The sequence below is a fragment of the Pleurodeles waltl genome, chromosome 12 (assembly GCF_031143425.1).
Source record: "Pleurodeles waltl isolate 20211129_DDA chromosome 12, aPleWal1.hap1.20221129, whole genome shotgun sequence".
Lineage (NCBI taxonomy): Eukaryota > Metazoa > Chordata > Amphibia > Caudata > Salamandridae > Pleurodeles > Pleurodeles waltl.
In genome coordinates this window covers 532,083,720-532,106,751 of record NC_090451.1, presented here as the reverse complement: position 1 = coordinate 532,106,751, position 23,032 = coordinate 532,083,720, and the positions used below count along the sequence as shown (strand labels likewise).

Here is a 23,032-nt window from a genome sequence, read left to right as displayed (position 1 = left end):
CGGGTACTTACCTGCAAGCAGACCGGAACCGGGGCACCCCCTTCTCTCCATTCTAGCCTATGTGTTTTGGGCACCACTTTGAACTCTGCACCTGACCGGCCCTGAGCTGCTGGTGTGGTGACTTTGGGGTTGCTCTGAACCCCCAACGGTGGGCTACCTTGGACCCAGAACTGAACCCTGTAAGTGTCCTACTTACCTGGTAAAACTAACAAAAACTTACCTCCCCCAGGAACTGTGAAAATTGCACTAAGTGTCCACTTTTAAAACAGCTATTTGTCAATAACTTGAAAAGTATACATGCAATTTTGATGATTTGAAGTTCCTAAAGTACTTACCTGCAATACCTTTCGAATGAGATATTACATGTAGAATTTGAACCTGTGGTTCTTAAAATAAACTAAGAAAAGATATTTTTCTATATAAAAACCTATTGGCTGGATTTGTCTCTGAGTGTGTGTACCTCATTTATTGTCTTGTGTATGTACAACAAATGCTTAACACTACTCCTTGGATAAGCCTACTGCTCGACCACACTACCACAAAATAGAGCATTAGTATTATCTATTTTTACCACTATTTTACCTCTAAGGGGAACCCTTGGACTCTGTGCATGCTATTCCTTACTTTGAAATAGCACATACAGAGCCAACTTCCTACATTGGTGGATCAGCGGTGGGGTACAAGACTTTGCATTTGCTGGACTACTCAGCCAATACCTGATCACACGACAAATTCCAAAATTGTCATTAGAAATTGATTTTTGCAATTTGAAAAGTTTTCTAAATTCTTAAAAGTCCTGCTAGGGCCTAGGGCCTTGTGTGTTAAGTCCCTGTTTAGCATTTCTTTTAGAGTTTAAAAGTTTGTAAAAGTTTGAATTAGATTCTAGAACCAGTTGTAGATTCTTAAAAAGTATTCCAACTTTTAGAAGCAAAATGTCTAGCACAGATGTGACTGTGGTGGAACTCGACACCACACCTTACCTCCATCTTAAGATGAGGGAGCTAAGGTCACTCTGTAAAATAAAGAAAATAACAATGGGCCCCAAACCTACCAAAATACAGCTCCAGGAGCTTTTGGCAGAGTTTGAAAAGGCCAACCCCTCTGAGGGTGGCAACTCAGAGGAAGAGGATAGTGACTTGGAGGACAATTCCCCCCTACCAGTCCTATCTAGGGAGAACAGGGTCCCTCAAACCCTGACTCCAAAAATAATAGTCAGAGATGCTGGTTCCCTCACAGGAGAGACCAACACCTCTGAAATCACTGAGGATAGCCCCAGTGAAGAGGACATCCAGTTAGCCAGGATGGCCAAAAGATTGGCTTTGGAAAGACAGATCCTAGCCATAGAGAGGGAAAGACAAGAGATGGGCCTAGGACCCATCAATGGTGGCAGCAATATAAATAGGGTCAGAGATTCTCCTGACATGTTGAAAATCCCTAAAGGGATTGTAACTAAATATGAAGATGGTGATGACATCACCAAATGGTTCACAGCTTTTGAGAGGGCTTGTGTAACCAGAAAAGTGAACAGATCTCACTGGGGTGCTCTCCTTTGGGAAATGTTCACAGGAAAGTGTAGGGATAGACTCCTCACACTCTCTGGACAAGATGCAGAATCTTATGACCTCATGAAGGGTACCCTGATTGAGGGCTTTGGATTCTCCACTGAGGAGTATAGGATTAGATTCAGGGGGGCTCAAAAATCCTCGAGCCAGACCTGGGTTGACTTTGTAGACTACTCAGTGAAAACACTAGATGGTTGGATTCAAGGCAGTGGTGTAAGTAATTATGATGGGCTGTACAATTTATTTGTGAAAGAACACCTGTTAAGTAATTGTTTCAATGATAAACTGCATCAGCATCTGGTAGACCTAGGACCAATTTCTCCCCAAGAATTGGGAAAGAAGGCGGACCATTGGGTCAAGACAAGGGTGTCCAAGACTTCAACAGGGGGTGACCAAAAGAAAGGGGTCACAAAGACTCCCCAGGGGAAGGGTGATGCGACAACCAAAACTAAAAATAGTCAAGAGTCTTCTACAGGCCCCCAAAAACCTGCACAGGAGGGTGGGCCCAGAGCCTCTTCACAAAACAATGGGTACAAGGGTAAAAACTTTGATCCCAAAAAGGCCTGGTGTCATAGCTGTAAACAGCATGGACACCAAACTGGAGACAAGGCCTGTCCCAAGAAAGGTTCCACTCCAAACTCCCATCCAGGTAACACTGGTATGGCTAGTCTCCAAGTGGGATCAACAGTGTGCCCAGAGCAAATCAGGGTCCACACTGAAGCTACTCTAGTTTCTGAGGGTGGGGTGGATTTAGCCACACTAGCTGTCTGGCCGCCTAACATGCAAAAATACAGACAGCAACTCTTAATTAATGGGACTAGAATAGAGGGCCTGAGGGATACAGGTGCCAGTGTCACCATGGTGACAGAGAAACTGGTTTCCCCTGGCCAATACCTGACTGGAAAAACTTACACAGTCACCAACGCTGACAATCAGAGAAAAGTACATCCCATGGCAATGGTTACTTTAGAATGGGGAGGGGTCAATGGCCTGAAACAGGTGGTGGTCTCCTCAAATATCCCAATGGACTGTCTGCTTGGAAATGACCTGGAGTCCTCAGCATGGGCTGAGGTAGAGCTAAAAACCCATGCAGCAATGCTGGGTATCCCTGAACTGGTGTGTGTGAAAACAAGAGCACAGTGCAAGGCACAGGGTGAAAAAGTAGAGCTGGAGTCTGGAAAAATGGCCCAGCCTACCAAGAGAACAGGAAAGTCAGTTGGGAAACCAACTGCAACACAGCAAAAGAAAGGGAACCTCTCTTCTCAGGAAGAAGTTCTGCCCTCTGAGGGAACTGAGCCTTTGGAGCTTGAACCTTATCAGGTTGAGCTCTTAGGCCCAGGGGGACCCTCAAGGGAAGAGCTGTGTAAGGGACAAGAAACCTGTCCCTCTCTTGAAGGCCTTAGGCAGCAAGCTGCTGAAGAGTCCAAAGGCAAGAAAAATGGAACACATAGGGTCTATTGGGAAGATGGGCTCCTGTACACTGAGGCCAGAGACCCCAAACCTGGTGCCACTAGGAGAGTGGTAGTGCCTCAGCTGTTCAGAGAGTTCATCCTAACATTGGCCCATGACATCCCCCTTGCTGGACATTTGGGACAAACCAAGACGTGGGAGAGGTTAGTCAACCACTTCTACTGGCCCAATATGTCCAACATGGTTAAGGAGTTTTGCCTCTCCTGCCCCACCTGTCAAGCCAGTGGTAAGACAGGTGGGCATCCAAAGGCCCCCCTCATTCCACTTCCAGTGGTGGGGGTGCCCTTTGAAAGAGTGGGTGTGGACATAGTTGGTCCACTGGAACCTCCCACAGCCTCAGGAAATATGTATATCCTGGTAGTAGTGGATCATGCTACCAGGTATCCTGAAGCTATTCCCCTTAGGTCGACTACTGCCCCTGCAGTAGCCAAGGCCCTCATTGGTATCTTTACCAGAGTGGGTTTCCCTAAGGAGGTGGTGTCTGACAGAGGTACCAACTTCATGTCAGCATACCTAAAGCACATGTGGAATGAGTGTGGAGTGACTTATAAATTCACTACACCTTACCATCCACAAACTAATGGCTTAGTTGAGAGATTCAACAAGACATTAAAAGGCATGATCATGGGGCTCCCAGAAAAACTCAAAAGGAGATGGGATGTCCTCCTGCCATGTCTGCTTTTCGCTTACAGGGAGGTACCACAGAAGGGAGTAGGGTTCTCACCCTTTGAACTTCTGTTTGGTCATCCTGTAAGGGGACCACTTGCCCTTGTTAAAGAAGGCTGGGAGAGACCTCTCCATGAGCCTAAACAGGACATAGTGGACTATGTACTTGGCCTTCGCTCTAGAATGGCAGAGTACATGGAAAAGGCAACCAAAAACCTTGAGGCCAGCCAACAACTCCAGAAGTTTTGGTATGACCAAAAGGCTGCACTGGCTGAGTTCCAACCAGGGCAGAAAGTCTGGGTTCTGGAGCCTGTGGCTCCCAGGGCACTCCAGGACAAATGGAGTGGCCCTTACCCAGTACTAGAGAGGAAGAGTCAGGTCACCTACCTGGTGGACCTGGGCACAAGCAGGAGCCCCAAGAGGGTGATCCATGTGAACCGCCTTAAGCTCTTCCATGACAGGGCTGATGTGAATCTGTTGATGGTAACAGATGAGGATCAGGAGGCAGAGAGTGAACCTCTCCCTGATCTTCTGTCATCAGACCCAAGAGATGGCACAGTAGATGGAGTGATCTACTCAGACACCCTCTCTGGCCAACAGCAAGCTGATTGTAGGAGAGTCCTACAACAGTTTCCTGAACTCTTCTCCTTAACCCCTGGTCAGACACACCTGTGTACCCATGATGTGGACACAGGAGACAGCATGCCTGTCAAGAACAAAATCTTTAGACAGTCTGACCATGTTAAGGCAAGCATCAAGGTGGAAGTCCACAAGATGCTGGAATTGGGAGTCATTGAGCGCTCTGACAGCCCCTGGGCTAGCCCAGTGGTCTTAGTCCCCAAACCTCACACCACAGATGGAAAGAAAGAGATGAGGTTTTGTGTGGACTACAGAGGGCTCAATTCTGTCACCAAGACAGATGCTCATCCAATTCCAAGAGCTGATGAGCTCATTGATAAATTAGGTGCTGCCAAATTTCTAAGTACCTTTGACTTGACAGCAGGGTACTGGCAAATAAAAATGGCACCTGGAGCAAAAGAAAAGACAGCATTCTCCACACCTGATGGGCATTATCAGTTTACTGTTATGCCCTTTGGTTTAAAGAATGCCCCTGCCACCTTCCAAAGGTTGGTGAATCAAGTCCTTGCTGGCTTGGAGTCCTTTAGCACAGCTTATCTTGATGATATTGCTGTCTTTAGCTCCACCTGGCAGGATCACCTGGTCCACCTGAAGAAGGTTTTGAAGGCTCTGCAATCTGCAGGCCTCTGTATCAAGGCATCCAAATGCCAGATAGGGCAGGGAACTGTGGTTTACTTGGGCCACCTTGTAGGTGGAGGCCAAGTTCAGCCACTCCAACCCAAGATCCAGACCATTCTGGACTGGGTAGCTCCAAAAACCCAGACTCAAGTCAGGGCATTCCTTGGCTTGACTGGGTACTACAGGAGGTTTGTGAAGGGATATGGATCCATTGTGACAGCCCTCACTGAGCTCACCTCCAAGAAAATGCCCAAGAAAGTGAACTGGACTGTGGACTGCCAACAGGCCTTTGACACCCTGAAACAGGCAATGTGCTCAGCACCAGTTCTCAAAGCTCCAGATTATTCTAAGCAGTTCATTGTGCAGACTGATGCCTCTGAACATGGGATAGGGGCAGTTTTGTCCCAAACAAATGATGATGGCCTTGACCAGCCTGTTGCTTTCATTAGCAGGAGGTTACTCCCCAGGGAGCAGCGTTGGAGTGCCATTGAGAGGGAGGCCTTTGCTGTGGTTTGGTCCCTGAAGAAGCTGAGACCATACCTCTTTGGGACTCACTTCCTAGTTCAAACTGACCACAGACCTCTCAAATGGCTAATGCAAATGAAAGGTGAAAATCCTAAACTGTTGAGGTGGTCCATCTCCCTACAGGGAATGGACTTTATAGTGGAACACAGACCTGGGACTGCCCATGCCAATGCAGATGGCCTTTCCAGGTTCTTCCACTTAGAAAATGAAGACTCTCTTGGGAAAGGTTAGTCTCATCCTCTTTCGTTTGGGGGGGGGTTGTGTAAGGAAATGCCTCCTTGGCATGGTTGCCCCCTGACTTTTTGCCTTTGCTGATGCTATGTTTACAATTGAAAGTGTGCTGAGGCCTGCTAACCAGGCCCCAGCACCAGTGTTCTTTCCCTAACCTGTACTTTTGTATCCACAATTGGCAGACCCTGGCATCCAGATAAGTCCCTTGTAACTGGTACTTCTAGTACCAAGGGCCCTGATGCCAAGGAAGGTCTCTAAGGGCTGCAGCATGTCTTATGCCACCCTGGAGACCTCTCACTCAGCACAGACACACTGCTTACCAGCTTGTGTGTGCTAGTGAGGACAAAACGAGTAAGTCGACATGGCACTCCCCTCAGGGTGCCATGCCAGCCTCTCACTGCCTATGCAGTATAGGTAAGACACCCCTCTAGCAGGCCTTACAGCCCTAAGGCAGGGTGCACTATACCATAGGTGAGGGTACCAGTGCATGAGCATGGTACCCCTACAGTGTCTAAACAAAACCTTAGACATTGTAAGTGCAGGGTAGCCATAAGAGTATATGGTCTGGGAGTCTGTCAAACACGAACTCCACAGCACCATAATGGCTACACTGAAAACTGGGAAGTTTGGTATCAAACTTCTCAGCACAATAAATGCACACTGATGCCAGTGTACATTTTATTGTAAAATACACCACAGAGGGCACCTTAGAGGTGCCCCCTGAAACTTAACCGACTATCTGTGTAGGCTGACTAGTTTTAGCAGCCTGCCACAAACCGAGACATGTTGCTGGCCCCATGGGGAGAGTGCCTTTGTCACTCTGAGGCCAGTAACAAAGCCTGCACTGGGTGGAGATGCTAACACCTCTCCCAGGCAGGAATTGTCACACCTGGCGGTGAGCCTCAAAGGCTCACCTCCTTTGTGCCAACCCAGCAGGACACTCCAGCTAGTGGAGTTGCCCGCCCCCTCCGGCCAGGCCCCACTTTTTGGCGGCAAGGCCGGAGAAAATAATGAGAATAACAAGGAGGAGTCACTGGCCAGTCAGGACAGCCCCTAAGGTGTCCTGAGCTGAGGTGACTCTAACTTTTAGAAATCCTCCATCTTGCAGATGGAGGATTCCCCCAATAGGATTAGGGATGTGACCCCCTCCCCTTGGGAGGAGGCACAAAGAGGGTGTACCCACCCTCAGGGCTAGTGGCCATTGGCTACTAACCCCCCAGACCTAAACACGCCCTTAAATTTAGTATTTAAGGGCTACCCTGAACCCTAGAAAATCAGATTTCTGCAACTACAAGAAGAAGGACTGCCTAGCTGAAAACCCCTGCAGCGGAAGACCAGAAGACGACAACTGCCTTGGCTCCAGAAACTCACCGGCCTGTCTCCTGCCTTCCAAAGATCCTGCTCCAGCGACGCCTTCCAAAGGGACCAGCGACCTCGACATCCTCTGAGGACTGCCCCTGCTTCGAAAAGACAAGAAACTCCCGAGGACAGCGGACCTGCTCCAAGAAAAGCTGCAACTTTGTTTCCAGCAGCTTTAAAGAACCCTGCAAGCTCCCCGCAAGAAGCGTGAGACTTGCAACACTGCACCCGGCGACCCCGACTCGGCTGGTGGCGATCCCACACCTCAGGAGGGACCCCAGGACTACTCTGATACTGTGAGTACCAAAACCTGTCCCCCCTGAGCCCCCACAGCGCCGCCTGCAGAGGGAATCCCGAGGCTTCCCCTGACCGCGACTCTTTGAACCTAAAGTCCCGACGCCTGGGAGAGACCCTGCACCCGCAGCCCCCAGGACCTGAAGGACCGGACTTTCACTGGAGAAGTGACCCCCAGGAGTCCCTCTCCCTTGCCCAAGTGGAGGTTTCCCCGAGGAATCCCCCCCTTGCCTGCCTGCAGCGCTGAAGAGATCCCGAGATCTCTCATAGACTAACATTGAAAACCCGACGCTTGTTTCTACACTGCACCCGGCCGCCCCCGCGCTGCTGAGGGTGAAATTTCTGTGTGGACTTGTGTCCCCCCCGGTGCCCTACAAAACCCCCCTGGTCTGCCCTCCGAAGACGCGGGTACTTACCTGCAAGCAGACCGGAACCGGGGCACCCCCTTCTCTCCATTCTAGCCTATGTGTTTTGGGCACCACTTTGAACTCTGCACCTGACCGGCCCTGAGCTGCTGGTGTGGTGACTTTGGGGTTGCTCTGAACCCCCAACGGTGGGCTACCTTGGACCCAGAACTGAACCCTGTAAGTGTCCTACTTACCTGGTAAAACTAACAAAAACTTACCTCCCCCAGGAACTGTGAAAATTGCACTAAGTGTCCACTTTTAAAACAGCTATTTGTCAATAACTTGAAAAGTATACATGCAATTTTGATGATTTGAAGTTCCTAAAGTACTTACCTGCAATACCTTTCGAATGAGATATTACATGTAGAATTTGAACCTGTGGTTCTTAAAATAAACTAAGAAAAGATATTTTTCTATATAAAAACCTATTGGCTGGATTTGTCTCTGAGTGTGTGTACCTCATTTATTGTCTTGTGTATGTACAACAAATGCTTAACACTACTCCTTGGATAAGCCTACTGCTCGACCACACTACCACAAAATAGAGCATTAGTATTATCTATTTTTACCACTATTTTACCTCTAAGGGGAACCCTTGGACTCTGTGCATGCTATTCCTTACTTTGAAATAGCACATACAGAGCCAACTTCCTACATATATGTTTTAGTATTCTTGATACACATTGGCTGAGATAAACTGTTTCGTGGGAGTTTAGAGTCCTAATCTGCACTTTTCCCTTATCTTTTTCCCTCAGTTCCTGGTGGTGCAGATGGCCCCAGTGGAGTGCTGATCTGTTCTGAAAACTACATCACCTACAAAAACTTTGGTGACCAGCCTGACATCCGATGTCCCATTCCTAGGAGAAGGGTGAGCACTTACCCTGGAAATCTGTGTCTTGCGTGTGTGATAATCTTCAATTTGTCATTCTCAGCTCCTGCAAATGCAGGTTGGCTTCTGATGGGTACTCTTTGCATGTGGAAGGTTTTCTCTTTGGTTCTGCAGCTTCATGATGTTTGCAATCCCTGACTCAAAATGAACACTGAACTCTGTGCTAAAGCACTGTTCTGGTGATGTTCTTGTGTTTGGTGTGTGTTCTGCACTAGGATGCTCAGAGCTGTGAGGAACAGTAGTGCACAGCGTAAGATTTGGCCATGTGGATTTTTTTGTTTGTTTTGTTTTAGAATAAAATTTGAATCAAATGTTTACTGCTACTTTTGTGTATTAGCCAGTCTGCTCCTCTTCTCCTCTGTTCTTTATAAATTAAGGACTAAGTATTGGGGAATGTGATGGGTTCCTATTTATTGGTGTTCTGCAGTGAGTGTGAAATCTTGCTCTGTATGTCGGTATTGAGAGGATTTTGAGTTATTGTTCATGGAACAGAGGCTTAGATTGAGATCAGTCCTGTGACAATATTTATATTTGGGCAATATGAGATTGAGATGCACAGATTTTCTCTTGTTTTCCTCTTTGAATGGGTGTAGTTGAAGATTTTTGGTGAGCAGTGCGCTGGCCCCAACTCAAGTAATCCAAAGTGATGAATATTCCATGTCTCTTCTCTGATCTTTACTATGGAGATGATGGTTTATCTGATTGGATGTTTGTATTTCTAGTAGTAAATGGATTTTTAAAATTTTTTTTTAATTTTTTTAGCTTTCCTGTCTTTAAACTGTATCAGGAAAGCGTACGTAAAGATGCAAAACTCGCAAGTGCTCACGTAGATCGATCATAAGATTAGTTTGACTGCTCTCGTTTTTGTATTTCTTCTCCCCACACAGAATGACCTGGACGACCCAGAGAGAGGTATGGTGTTCGTGTGCTCAGCTACCCACAAGACCAAATCCATGTTCTTCTTCCTAGCCCAGACTGAACAGGGAGACATCTTCAAGATCACGCTGGAGACTGACGAGGACATGGTATGTGCTATGGAGGACTGGCTTGCTTTGCTTATGGACTGTTGGGAAATTACTGGGGTTGGTTTTCATCTTTGGTGTCTTTAGTGAAAATTACTTTTGACGAGAGAGGGTGCCTTAATGTGGAGATATATCTTTTTCACTACCCAGATCTCAAAGGCTTGTCTCCTATGCTGCAGAAATGATGATGAACTCATGTCTCTTCTCTGACCTCCAGTATGCAGACAGTGCAGTGCTTTCTGATTTGCAGCAGCAGTTACAACTTTTAAGTCTTTCAAAGCAACATGTTGTCTCTCCACACTAATGACATGGATACCCTACTTGATGTTTTGGTCTTCTTACCCTGGTAGATGTCTTATGGGAAGTCATATTGTTTTCTTCTCCTTTCAGGTCACTGAGATCCGACTGAAGTACTTTGATACCGTCCCTGTGGCTGCTGCCATGTGTGTGCTGAAAACAGGCTTTCTGTTCGTTGCTTCTGAGTTTGGAAATCAGTGAGTAGATTTTAATGATACGTTAGAGTTAAGTTGCCATGGCAAAGGCGTGCACAGCCGAAGCATGCACACATTATTAACTAAGAAACCTGGCAGGTTGGGCATGAAGAGCTCAGACTTAGATGTCTTTATGTAGACCATGGTCTTGTGTGGATTGAAGAAGTGCTGGCAAGCATTATTTTTTTTAGCATCCCCCGATTATTTACAGTATAAAGCTTGCAGGTAGACCCTGTTGATTAGAGCCCAACCCTACGTCCACCCTAATCACTCTGTTGCTGTAAGCAATAAGAAATGAAGTAAATACCATTTAATGACTTTTCCCGACCAGGAGGCCCACCCTTTCCTGCTTCTGTTGGGTTTTCACCAAAGCTCCGTTTTCAGACTTCCATATGTGAGTGATGCTGTGCTTTTCAGAAGATGAGGACCAGTGTTTTACTTAAAGACTGGCATGGATGAGTTTGTTTTGTGGTTAGTAACCATTGAGCACTCTTGAGTCGCTCTTCTTTCGGATGAAGTGAGGTATTGCATTTGAGGCTTAAAACCATCTAAGTTGCAATTAGTAACTCGTGGTTGTGGGAGAGGGCTAACAGCCTTCTTATCGCAATCATCATTGAAAGCCTGTGTACTCAAGAATAAACAGGGTGGATGGCATAACGTGTGTTAATTGCGTAGGAATATATGAGCCTGGATCCCCTTTTGTTGTCTGATGGGGGATTGTAACCATAGGAGCAGTGCTGTGCTAGAAATGATGAGCATTCTCATGTCTCTTCTCTGACACCAAGACTGGAGATCACTCTTTACACTCTGAATCTGGACAACAGCACTGTGTAGGTCCAATGTGATCTTGTCTTAGTACATGTTGCATGATTACACACATAAGAGAAGCATACACAAGTGCTCATTTTTTTTCTTTCAGTTACCTGTATCAAATTGCCCACTTGGGAGATGATGATGAGGAGCCTGAATTTTCATCAGCTATGCCACTAGAAGAAGGGGATACTTTCTTTTTCCAGCCTAGGACACTTAAGAACTTGGTATTGGTCGATGAGCAGGACAGTTTATCTCCCATTCTCTGCTGCCAGGTATGCATGTACATATCTTCAGAATACACCCCCATCTGCTGTCTTATAAAAAGGTTGTTAACCAAAGTGTTGTTACAAGCATCGGCTCTGCTTAGGCGTCTTTTCTTTCGTGTTTTTTTTGTTTTGTTTTTTCAGTTTGTTCAGATTTCTTTCTGAGAAGACAGCTTGTGCGCTTAGTCTCGTGTTGTGGTAATTTTGAGTGGTAGCGCAGAAGATACTAATGTCTGATATTGGGTGGAGATACTCCAAAGTGCTGCTGCTCTGCATACGATTGCTTGCTGTTGTTGAAAAATAGTATACTCAAACAGCAGAACCTTTATCTTGACAAATGGTTGAATGTGGGTAGAATTTGGTGGTGTGCCTCCTTGGTCTCCCCTATGTAGCTGCAGCTTCCCTCAGGGTACATTTAAACACTGATGAAACTAGTTTGACCTTCTGGATGGGTGGATCCTTAAAGTGATAGTGTGAAAATCCTCTCTTCTCGGTTGCGTTTCACTTGCCTTATTAGAGATGGATAAGAATTGTCAGTAAAGTTGTTGTCGTTAAAAGCTGGAGAAATGGTGCTAGAACTGGTCAGAGGATAACTATAATACTGAGAACATGTATGGCTATTATCAACTTTGTGGAACTGCTTCAGTTCAGAATGCAATGCTGGTGTGGTCCTAAAATGGCACAACACAATAAGTGGATGATTGGGAGCATTTGACCTCGCCAAACATGTACCATTCCCTAAAGCATATTAAATAACCCAAAGAGGTACCTGTGATCTATGAAATTACCTACCTCTGTACTGGAGACAAGTGTTTTGTTAAGGACGGTAAACTCAACTCACCTTGGTCCTAAATAAGCCTGAAATTCAACACTTCCGAAGGCCAAGTGCTCAGTATACATTCTCTGTGTGTTGATTTTTTTAAACTCCTTTGATCGTTTATTTTCATTATTTGAGTGCCTGCATTTTTTTATTTCAAGCAATTACATTTTCTTGAACTATACTTTTAGCATTCTGTATGATATACCAAGAAGGCCTTTGTAGGAAGTTGGCTCTGTATGTGCTATTTCAAAGTAAGGAATAGCATGCACAGAGTCCAAGGGTTCCCCTTAGAGGTAAGATAGTGGCAAAAAGAGATAATACTAATGCTCTATTTTGTGGTAGTGTGGTCGAGCAGTAGGCTTATCAAAGGAGTAGTGTTAAGCATTTGTTGTACATACACACAGGCAATAAATGAGGAACACACACTCTGAGACAAATCCAGCCAATAGGTTTTGTTATAGAAAAATATATTTTCTTAGTTTATTTTAAGAACCACAGGTTCAAATTCTACATGGAATATCTCATTTGAAAGGTATTGCAGGTAAGTACTTCAGGAACTTTAAATCATTACATTAGCATGTATACTTTTTACATAAAACACAATAAGCTGTTTTTAAAAGTGGACACAGTGCAATTTTCACAGTTCCTGGGGGAGGTAAGTTTTTGTTAGTTTTCACAGGTAAGTAAGTCACTTACGGGTTTCAGTTTTTGGTCCAAGGTAGCCCACCGTTGGGGGTTCAGAGCAACCCCAAAGTTATCACACCAGCAGCTCAGGGCCGGTCAGGTGCAAAGGTCAAAGAGGTGCCCGAAACACATAGGCTATAATGGAGAGAAGGGGGTGCCCCGGTTCCGGTCTGCCAGCAGGTAAGTACCCGCGTCTTCGGAGGGCAGACCAAGGGGGTTTTGTAGGGCACCGGGGGGGGGGGACCAGTCCACACAGAAAGTACACCCTCAGCAGCGCGGGGGCGGCCGGGTGCAGTGTGCAAACAAGCGTCGGCTTTCCTTTAGTTTTCAATGGGAGACCAAGGGGTCTCTTCAGCGATGCAGGCAGGCAAGGGGGAGGCTCCTCGGGGTAGCCACCACCTGGGCAAGGGAGAGGGCCTCCTGGGGGTCACTCCTGCACAGAAGTTCCGTTTCTTTAGGGGCTGGGGGCTGCGGGTGCAGGGTCTTTTCCAGCCGTCGGGAAATGGAGTTCAGACAGTCGCGGTCAGGGGGAGCCTGGGGATTCCCTCTGCAGGCGTCGCTGTGGGGGCTCAGGGGGGACAACTTTGGTTACTCACAGTCGTAGAGTCGCCGGAGGGTCCTCCCTGAGTTGGTTGTTCTCCACCAGTCGAGTCAGGGTCGCCGGGTGCAGTGTTGCAAGTCTCACGCTTTTTGCGGGGAGTTGCAGGGGTCTTTAAATCTGCTACTTGAAACAAAGTTGCAGTTCTTTTGGAGCAGTGCCGCTGTCCTCGGGAGTTTCTTGGTCTCTTGGAAGTAGGGCAGTCCTCTGAGGATTCAGAGGTCGCTGGTCCTGGAGAAAGCGTCGCTGGAGCAGGGTTCTTTAGAAGGCAGGAGACGGGCCGGTAGGACTGGGGCCAAAGCAGTTGGTGTCTTCTTTCTTCTTCTGCAGGGGTTTTCAGCTCAGCAGTCTTCTTCTTCGGTAAGTTGCAGGAATCTCAATTCTTAGGTTCAGGGGAGCCCTTAAATACTAAATTTAAGGGCGTGTTTAGGTCTGGGGGGTTAGCAGCCAATGGCTACTAGCCCTGAGGGTGGGTACACCCTCTTTGTGCCTCCTCCCCAGGGGAGGGGGTCACATCCCTAATCCTATTGGGGAATCCTCCATCTGCAAGATGGAGGATTTCTAAAAGTTAGTCACTTCAGCTCAGGACACCTTGGGGGCTGTCCTGACTGGCCAGTGACTCCTCCTTGTTTTTCTCATTATTTTCTCCGGCCTTGCCGCCAAAAGTGGGGGCCGTGGCCGGAGGGGGCGGGCAACTCCACTAGCTGGAGTGTCCTGCGGTGCTGGCACAAAGGGGTGAGCCTTTGAGGCTCACCGCCAGGTGTGACAGCTCCTGCCTGGGGGAGGTGTTAGCATCTCCACCCAGTGCAGGCTTTGTTACTGGCCTCAGAGTGACAAAGGCACTCTCCCCATGGGGCCAGCAACATGTCTCTAGTGTGGCAGGCTGCTGGAACCAGTCAGCCTACACTGAACAATTGGGTAAAATACAGGGGGCATCTCTAAGATGCTCTCTGTGTGCATTTTTTAATAAATCCAACACTGGCATCAGTGTGGGTTTATTATTCTGAGAAGTTTGATACTAAACTTCCCAGTATTCAGTGTAGCCATTATGGAGCTGTGGAGTTCGTTTTTGACAGACTCCCAGCCCATATACTCTTATGGCTACCCTGCACTTACAATGTCTAAGGTTTTGCTTAGACACTGTAGGGGCATAGTGCTCATGCACATATGCCCTCACCTGTGGTATAGTGCACCCTGCCTTAGGGCTGTAAGGCCTATTAGAGGGGTGACTTACCTATGCCACAGGCAGTGGGAGGTTGGCATGGCACCCTGAGGGGAGTGCCATGTCGACTTAGTCATTTTTTCCCCACCAGCACACACAAGCTGGCAAGCAGTGTGTCTGTGCTGAGTGAGGGGTCCCTAGGGTGGCATAAGACATGCTGCAGCCCTTAGAGACCTTCCCTGGCATCAGGGCCCTTGGTACCAGGGGTACCAGTTACAAGGGACTTACCTAGGTGCCAGGGTTGTGCCAATTGTGGAAACAATGGTACATTTTAGGTGAAAGAACACTGGTGCTGGGGCCTGGTTAGCAGGGTCCCAGCACACTTCTCAGTCAAGTCAGCATCAGTATCAGGCAAAAAGTGGGGGGTAACTGCAACAGGGAGCCATTTCTTTACACAAGCCCCCCCCCCAGCCCACAGGCCAGGAGACTCAGCCAAAGCTGGAAGAGTCTTCCTAGTCTGTCAGGCGAGGAAGAGTAGAGGAAATAGGCTGGTTTGTTGCAGGGCCTACTCTGCCTTACATCCTCCTGTTCAGGTCATTCCCTCTGGGGAACTGACCCACTTCCACAGTAATAGGACCTAGACTGAATTGCCTCTTGTCTGTGCTTTTTATGTCTCCACCCATTCTCTCTATTTTGGGGTTAGAGGTATCCACCTCTGCTAATCTTATTTTAGCCAGGGTCACCCCTAGCTTACCCAAAGAGGTTACCCAGAGCTGGAGTAACCCCACCATGACCAACAGGGTCAGGGGGCCTAACTTGCTATTTGGCATGGGGTCTGACCACCATGCCAAGGATAGTGCAGCCATAAAGGCTAACACCCAGCAGAGGCCACTGACAGCTGTCAGTGCCCAGAACCACACCTTTAGCTCTTCACCTACAAGGGAAGGGGCTAAGTTACAGGCTTCTTTGGGTTCAGGGTGCCTGTCTGCTGTATTGGAGTGGGGGGTTACCACAGCTTGTAGTAAACACCCTTCTTCCACTCTTTCTTCTGTTAGCTGAGGGGCCACCCACTCAGACTTAACAGTTGCCTGATTAGCCAGGACTTCTTGTGGGTCAGGTTGGACTTTATCAGAGCCACTTTTGGAGTTCTCCCCTACTGGAGCAGAATCTCCTTGGCTTGCTGGAACCTTGGCTAAAGGTTGTCCACCTTTCCTACTCTGTTTCCTTTTCTTTTTCTTCTGGGGCCTACTTGCATTTACTGCAGAGGCAGGAACTCCAGAATCCTTGGGAGAGGACTGGCACTGGACCAGTTCCTCTCTTGGGCTCTGACTAACCTCTGGGTAGTCATTTCCAAGGAGACAATCAAGGGGGAGGTCTGTACTGACTACCACCCTTCTCCAGCTAAAAGTCCCACCCACTTCTATGGGCACAAAAGCCACAGGCCTATCAGTGACCCTGTCTGGGCTAACTCTTACTCTGGCAGTCTCACCTGGTATGTACTGGTTTGAGAACACCAGCCTGTCATGCACAATAGTGTGACTGGCACAAGTGTCTCTCAGGGCAGTGGCTGGGATTCCATTCACCAGTAGGTGGTGGAAGTGTCTACTTCCCTCTGGAATCTCCAACTCACCTGTTGGGCCCTTTTTCCAGTTGAAGGCTATGAAGACCTCCTCATCTGAGGAGTCCTCCCCAATGGCTACACTGGTCACCCCTGGGATTTTGCTAGGGGGTTTGTTTTTGGGACAAGAAGTGTCCTTGGTGTGGTGCCCTGTCTGTTTACAGTTATGGCACCATGCCATAGTGGCATTCCAGTTTGGTACCCACCTTTGGTTTGGGTTGTGTCTTGGGGCCCACCCACCTGGTCTGGTTTTTGGGGGCCTACAGAGGACTCTTTTTCTTTGTTTCTAGTGTCACCCACTTTCTCCTGAGGAGGTTTTGTAACCCCTTTCTTTTGGTCACCCCCAATGGAAGTTTTGGTTACCCTAGTCTTGACCCAGTGGTCTGCCTTCTTTCCCAATTCTTGGGGAGAAATTGGACCTAGGTCTACCAGATACTGATGCAACTTTTCATTGAAGCAGTTACTTAAAATGTGTTCTTTCATAAACAAATTATAAAGCCCAACATAGTCATGCACTTCATTTCCAGTTACCCAACTGTAAGGAAATGCCTCCTTGGCATGGTTGCCCCCTGACTTTTTGCCTTTGCTGATGCTATGTTTACAATTGAAAGTGTGCTGAGGCCTGCTAACCAGGCCCCAGCACCAGTGTTCTTTCCCTAACCTGTACTTTTGTATCCACAATTGGCAGACCCTGGCACCCAGATAAGTCCCTTGTAACTGGTACTTCTAGTACCAAGGGCCCTGATGCCAAGGAAGGTCTCTAAGGGCTGCAGCATGTCTTATGCCACCCTGGAGACCTCTCACTCAGCACAGACACACTGCTTGCCAGCTTGTGTGTGCTAGTGAGGACAAAACGAGTAAGTCGACATGGCACTCCCCTCAGGGTGCCATGCCAGCCTCTCACTGCCTATGCAGTATAGGTAAGACACCCCTCTAGCAGGCCTTACAGCCCTAAGGCAGGGTGCACTATACCATAGGTGAGGGTACCAGTGCATGAGCATGGTACCCCTACAGTGTCTAAACAAAACCTTAGACATTGTAAGTGCAGGGTAGCCATAAGAGTATATGGTCTGGGAGTCTGTCAAACACGAACTCCACAGCACCATAATGGCTACACTGAATACTGGGAAGTTTGGTATCAAACTTCTCAGCACAATAAATGCACACTGATGCCAGTGTACATTTTATTGCAAAATACACCCCAGAGGGCACCTTAGAGGTGCCCCCTGAAACTTAACCGACTGTCTGTGTAGGCTGACTAGTTCCAGCAGCCTGCCACACTAGAGACATGTTGCTGGCCCCATGGGGAGAGTGCCTTTGTCACTCTGAGGCCAGTAACAAAGCCTGCACTGGGTGGAGATGCTAACACCTCCCCCAGGCAGGAGCTGTGACACCTGGCGGTGAGCCTCAAAGGCTCACCCCTTTGTCACAGCCCAGCAGGGCACTCCAGCTTAGTGGAGTTGCCCGCCCCCTCCGGCCACGGCCCCCACTTTTGGCGGCAAGGCTGGAGGGAACAAAGAAAGCAACAAGGAGGAGTCACTGGCCAGTCAGGACAGCCCCTAAGGTGTCCTGAGCTGAGGTGACTCTAACTTTTAGAAATCCTCCATCTTGCAGATGGAGGATTCCCCCAATAGGGTTAGGATTGTGACCCCCTCCCCTTGGGAGGAGGCACAAAGAGGGTGTACCCACCCTCAGGGCTAGTAGCCATTGGCTACTAACCCCCCAGACCTAAACACGCCCTTAAATTTAGTATTTAAGGGCTACCCTGAACCCTAGAAAATTAGAGTTCGATGGCATATGTTGCTGCAGATACACATGTTTGGCACAGTCCGCTGCCTGGTGTTGGGCTCGGAGTATTACAAGTTGTTTTTCTTCGAAGAAGTCTTTTTGGTCACGGGACCGAAGGACTCCTCCCTCCTCGGCTCCATTGCGCATGGGCGTCGACTCCATCTTAGATTGTTTTTTTCCGCTGTCGGGTTCGGACGTATTCCTTTTCGCTCCGTGTTTCGGTTCGGAAAGTTAGTCAGAATCTCGGAAGAAAGCGTCGGTATTGTTCCGTTCGGTATCGGGATAGTTAGGTACATCGACACCGATCATCGGAAGACTTTGGGGTAGTTTCGATCCCCCATCGGGGCCTGGTCGGCCCGACCGCGTGCGACATCGAAGCCGATGGAACGGACCCCGTTTCGTTTCTGCCCAAAATGTCACAGTAAGTATCCTTATACAGATCAGCACTTGGTCTGTAACTTGTGCTTGTCCCCCGAGCACAAGGAGGATACCTGTGAAGCCTGTCGAGCCTTCCGGTCCAGAAAAACACTCCGGGACCGAAGAGCCAGGCGTCAACAAATGGCGTCCACGTCGACAAAACAACGTTTCGACGAGGAAGAGGAAACATTCTCGGTTCCGGAATCAGAATCCGGAGACTCCGACGTCGAACAACAGCAACAAACTGTGAGTAAGACGTCGAAAAGTAAATCCATCGACAAACCGAAAGCCCAGGGGACGCCACTGCCAACAGGCCATGGCTCGACCCATAAAACAGGCGACCCGTCGAAGGCGCCGAAAAAGGGCACGCCCATAGCGAAGACACCCGACTCCGGTCGAGGGACCGCCATGGAGCAACCTCGGAGCCGAGAAAGCGGCTCCGAGAGACAAAAACAAGATACCGGCACCGAAAAACATCGGCACCGAGAATCCATGCCGAAAGGAACAAAAATTCTGTCGGTGCCGAAACCGAAAAAAGATTCTCTCTCGGCGCCGAAAAATACCACACCTTCATCCTACTCAGAGGAACAAGGAATAAGTGGCCAAATGCACAGATTTGGACGAGCTCCAACGTGTAGAATCGGACTACACACAAAAGAGACTGTACATCCAGCACGACACAGGGAAGATATCAACCCTTCCCCCAATCATGAGGAAAAGAAGGATCGGACTTCCAAAGGATGACGCACAACCACAAGCCAAAGTGGTTAAAAAAGTCACGCCTCCGCCCTCTCCACCACAGGCATCGCCGGCACAAACACCGCCACAAATGCACTCACCAGCGCAAACTACCATAAGTCATGACGATCAGGATCAAGACGCTTGGGACCTGTATGACACCCCAGTGCCGGACAATGATCCCGAGTCATACCCACAAAGCCGTCACCGCCAGAGGACAGTACCTCATACTCGCAACTGGTGGCTAGGGCAGCAGAATTCCACAATGTCCAACTGCATTCCGATCCTATAGAGGATGATTTTTTATTTAACACCCTCTCGGCTACACACAGCCAATATCAATGTCTCCCAATGCTACCAGGGATGTTACGGCACGCAAAACAAATTTTTGAAGAGCCCGTAAAATCAAGAGCCATCACCCCAAGGGTGGATAAGAAATACAAACCACCACCCACAGACCCAGTGTTTATTACTTCGCAGTTACCACCTGACTCCGTGGTAGTAGGGGCAGCTCGCAAGAGAGCAAATTCACATACATCTGGCGACGCCCCACCTCCGGACAAAGAAAGCCGAAAATTTGATGCGGCAGGGAAAAGAGTAGCATCACAGGCAGCCAACCAGTGGCGCATCGCAAATTCACAAGCGCTGCTGGCCAGATATGACCGCGCACACTGGGACGAGATGCAACTTCTCGTAGACCATCTTCCCCAGGAATACCAAAAAAGGGCGCAGCAAATAGTGGAAGAGGGACAAACGATCTCAAACAATCAAATCCGCTCTTCACTAGACGCAGCCGATACTGCAGCAAGAACAGTCAACACTGCTGTCACCATAAGGAGACACGCTTGGCTCCGCACTTCAGGCTTCAAACCTGAAATCCAGCAGGCTGTCCTTAATATGCCCTTCAACGAGAAACAACTTTTTGGCTCTGAAGTGGATACAGCCATTGAAAAACTTAAAAAGGACACAGACAAGGCCAAGGCCATGGGCGCACTCTACTCCCCGCAGAGCAGAGGCTCTTTCAGAAAAACTCCATTTAGAGGGGGGTTTCGTGGCCAACCCACAGACACCACCAGCCAACAAACAAGAACCACACCATATCAGGGTTCCTTCCAAAGGGGAGGTTTCAGGGGTTATCGGGGGGGTCAATTCCCAAGGAGTAGGGGAAGATTCCAGACTCCAAAAACACCTCCACCTAAACAGTGACTTTCAAGTCACGCAACCCCTTCACTCAACACCAGTGGGGGGAAGACTAAGCCAATTCTACCAATCTTGGCAACAGATTACAACAGACAATTGGGTATTAGCAATAATCCAACATGGCTATTGCATAGAATTCCACAACTTCCCACCAAACATCCCCCCCAAAACACGCAAAATGTCACCACAACATTTAGAACTTTTAGGACTAGAAGTTCAAGCACTACTGCAAAAGGATGCAATAGATTTAGTACCAGTACAACAAAAAAACACAGGAGTTTACTCCCTGTACTTTCTAATTCCAAAAAAAGACAAAACATTAAGACCAATATTAGATCTCAGGACACTAAATACCTACATCATATCGGACCATTTTCACATGGTCACACTACAAGACATCATTCCACTGCTCAAACCGCAAGATTACATGACCACATTAGACCTAAAGGATGCGTACTTTCATATACCAATACACCCTTCTCACAGAAAGTACCTACGGTTCGTATTCAAAGGAATACATTACCAATTCAAGGTGTTGCCATTCGGAATAACAACTGCACCAAGAGTGTTCACAAAATGTCTAGCAGTAGTAGCAGCACACATCAGGAGACAACAGATACATGTGTTCCCTTACCTAGACGATTGGCTAATCAAGACCAACACAGTAAAAAAATGCGCAAACGACACCACATTTGTCATACAAACCCTTCACAAACTGGGGTTTTCCATCAACTATACAAAATCACACCTAGAACCGTGTCAAACACAACAATATCTAGGAGCAACCATCAACACATCAAAAGGAATTGCCACTCCAAGTCCACAAAGAGTGCAGGCATTCCACAAGGTAATAAGTGCTATGTTTCCAAACCAAAAGATACAAGCAAAATTTGTGCTAAAACTTCTAGGCATGATGTCATCATGCATAGCCATTGTCCCAAACGCAAGACTACACATGCGACCCTTACAACAGTGTCTAGCATCACAATGGTCACAAGCACAGGGTCAACTTCAAAATCTGGTGTTGGTAGACCGCCAAACATACCTCTCGCTTCTATGGTGGAACAGCAAAAATTTAAACAAAGGGCGGACATTTCAGGACCCAGTGCCTCAATACGTTATAACAACAGATGCTTCCATGACAGGGTGGGGAGCACACCTCAATCACCACAGCATTCAAGGACAATGGGATATACACGAAACAAAATTTCATATCAATTACCTAGAACTGTTAGCAGTATTTCTAGCGTTAAAAGCCTTCCAACCCATAATAACACACAAATACATTCTTGTCAAAACAGACAACATGACAACAATGTATTATTTAAACAAACAAGGAGGAACACACTCAACACAATTGTGCCTCCTAACACAAAAAATTTGGCAGTGGGCGATTCACAACAACATTCGCCTAATAGCACAATTTATTCCAGGAATACAAAACCAACTAGCAGACAACCTTTCGCGAGACCACCAACAAGTCCACGAATGGGAAATTCACCCCCAAGTTCTGAACAAGTACTTTCAAATTTGGGGAACACCCCAGATAGATTTGTTCGCAACAAAAGAAAACTCAAAATGCCAAAACTTCGCATCCAGGTACCCACACCGCGAATCACAAGGCAATGCTCTATGGATGAGTTGGTCAGGGATATTTGCGTACGCTTTTCCCCCTCTCCCTCTCCTTCCATATCTAGTAAACAAGTTGAGTCAAAACCAACTCAAACTCATACTGATAGCACCCACATGGGCAAGACAACCTTGGTATACAACTCTACTAGACCTTTCACTAGTACCGCATGTCAAACTACCCAACAGGCCAGATCTGTTAACACAACACAAACAACAGATCAGGCATCCAAACCCAGCATCATTGAATCTGGCAATTTGGCTCCTGAAATCCTAGAATTCGGACACTTAGACCTCACACAAGAATGCATGGAGGTCATAAAACAAGCTAGAAAACCTTCCACTAGACACTGCTATGCATCTAAGTGGAAAAGATTTGTTTACTACTGCCATGCCAATCAAATACAACCATTACATGCCTCTACTAAAGACATAGTAGGATACTTACTACATTTGCAAAAAGCAAATCTCGCTTTTTCATCTATAAAAATACACCTCGCAGCAATATCTGCTTACCTACAAACTACTCATTCATCGTCTCTATTTAGAATACCAGTTATTAAAGCATTCATGGAAGGGCTAAAAAGAATTATACCACCAAGAACACCACCAGTTCCTTCATGGAATCTTAACATCGTCTTAACAAGACTCATGGGTCCACCTTTCGAACCCATGCATTCCTGTGAAATGCAATATCTAACCTGGAAGGTCGCATTTCTCATTGCAATCACATCCCTCAGAAGAGTAAGTGAAATACAGGCATTTACCATACAAGAACCATTTATTCAAATACACAACAATAAAATAGTTCTAAGAACAAATCCAAAATTTCTGCCAAAAGTAATCTCACCATTCCATTTAAATCAAACAGTAGAATTGCCAGTGTTCTTCCCACAACCAAATTCTGTGGCTGAAAGGGCACTACATACATTAGACATCAAAAGAGCACTAATGTATTACATTGACAGAACAAAGCTAATCAGGAAAACAAAACAACTGTTCATAGCTTTTCAAAAACCACACATAGGAAATCCAATCTCTAAACAAGGCATTGCTAGATGGATAGTCAGATGCATTCAAACATGCTATCTTAAAGCCAAAAGAGAATTGCCTATTACACCAAAGGCAC

The 23,032-nt window shown here is 47.3% G+C and overlaps 1 protein-coding gene and 1 non-coding gene across 6 annotated transcripts in view; both read left to right on the top strand.

Moving 5' to 3' along the window:
• SF3B3 (splicing factor 3b subunit 3) overlaps window positions 1-23,032 on the top strand; it is a 342,606-nt gene that overhangs the window by 69,741 nt on the left and 249,833 nt on the right. For all 5 annotated transcript variants that reach the window (XM_069217510.1, XM_069217514.1, XM_069217511.1 and 2 more), the window contains 4 exons: window positions 8,527-8,639; window positions 9,548-9,685; window positions 10,073-10,176; window positions 11,093-11,258. In XM_069217510.1, coding sequence (XP_069073611.1) covers window positions 8,527-8,639; window positions 9,548-9,685; window positions 10,073-10,176; window positions 11,093-11,258 — 521 coding nt within the window. The remainder of the gene's footprint in view (window positions 1-8,526; window positions 8,640-9,547; window positions 9,686-10,072; window positions 10,177-11,092; window positions 11,259-23,032) is intronic.
• On the top strand, window positions 10,913-11,000 carry LOC138268914 (small nucleolar RNA SNORD111). The gene has a single exon (XR_011200202.1). It is a non-coding gene; the product is annotated as a small nucleolar RNA SNORD111 (small nucleolar RNA).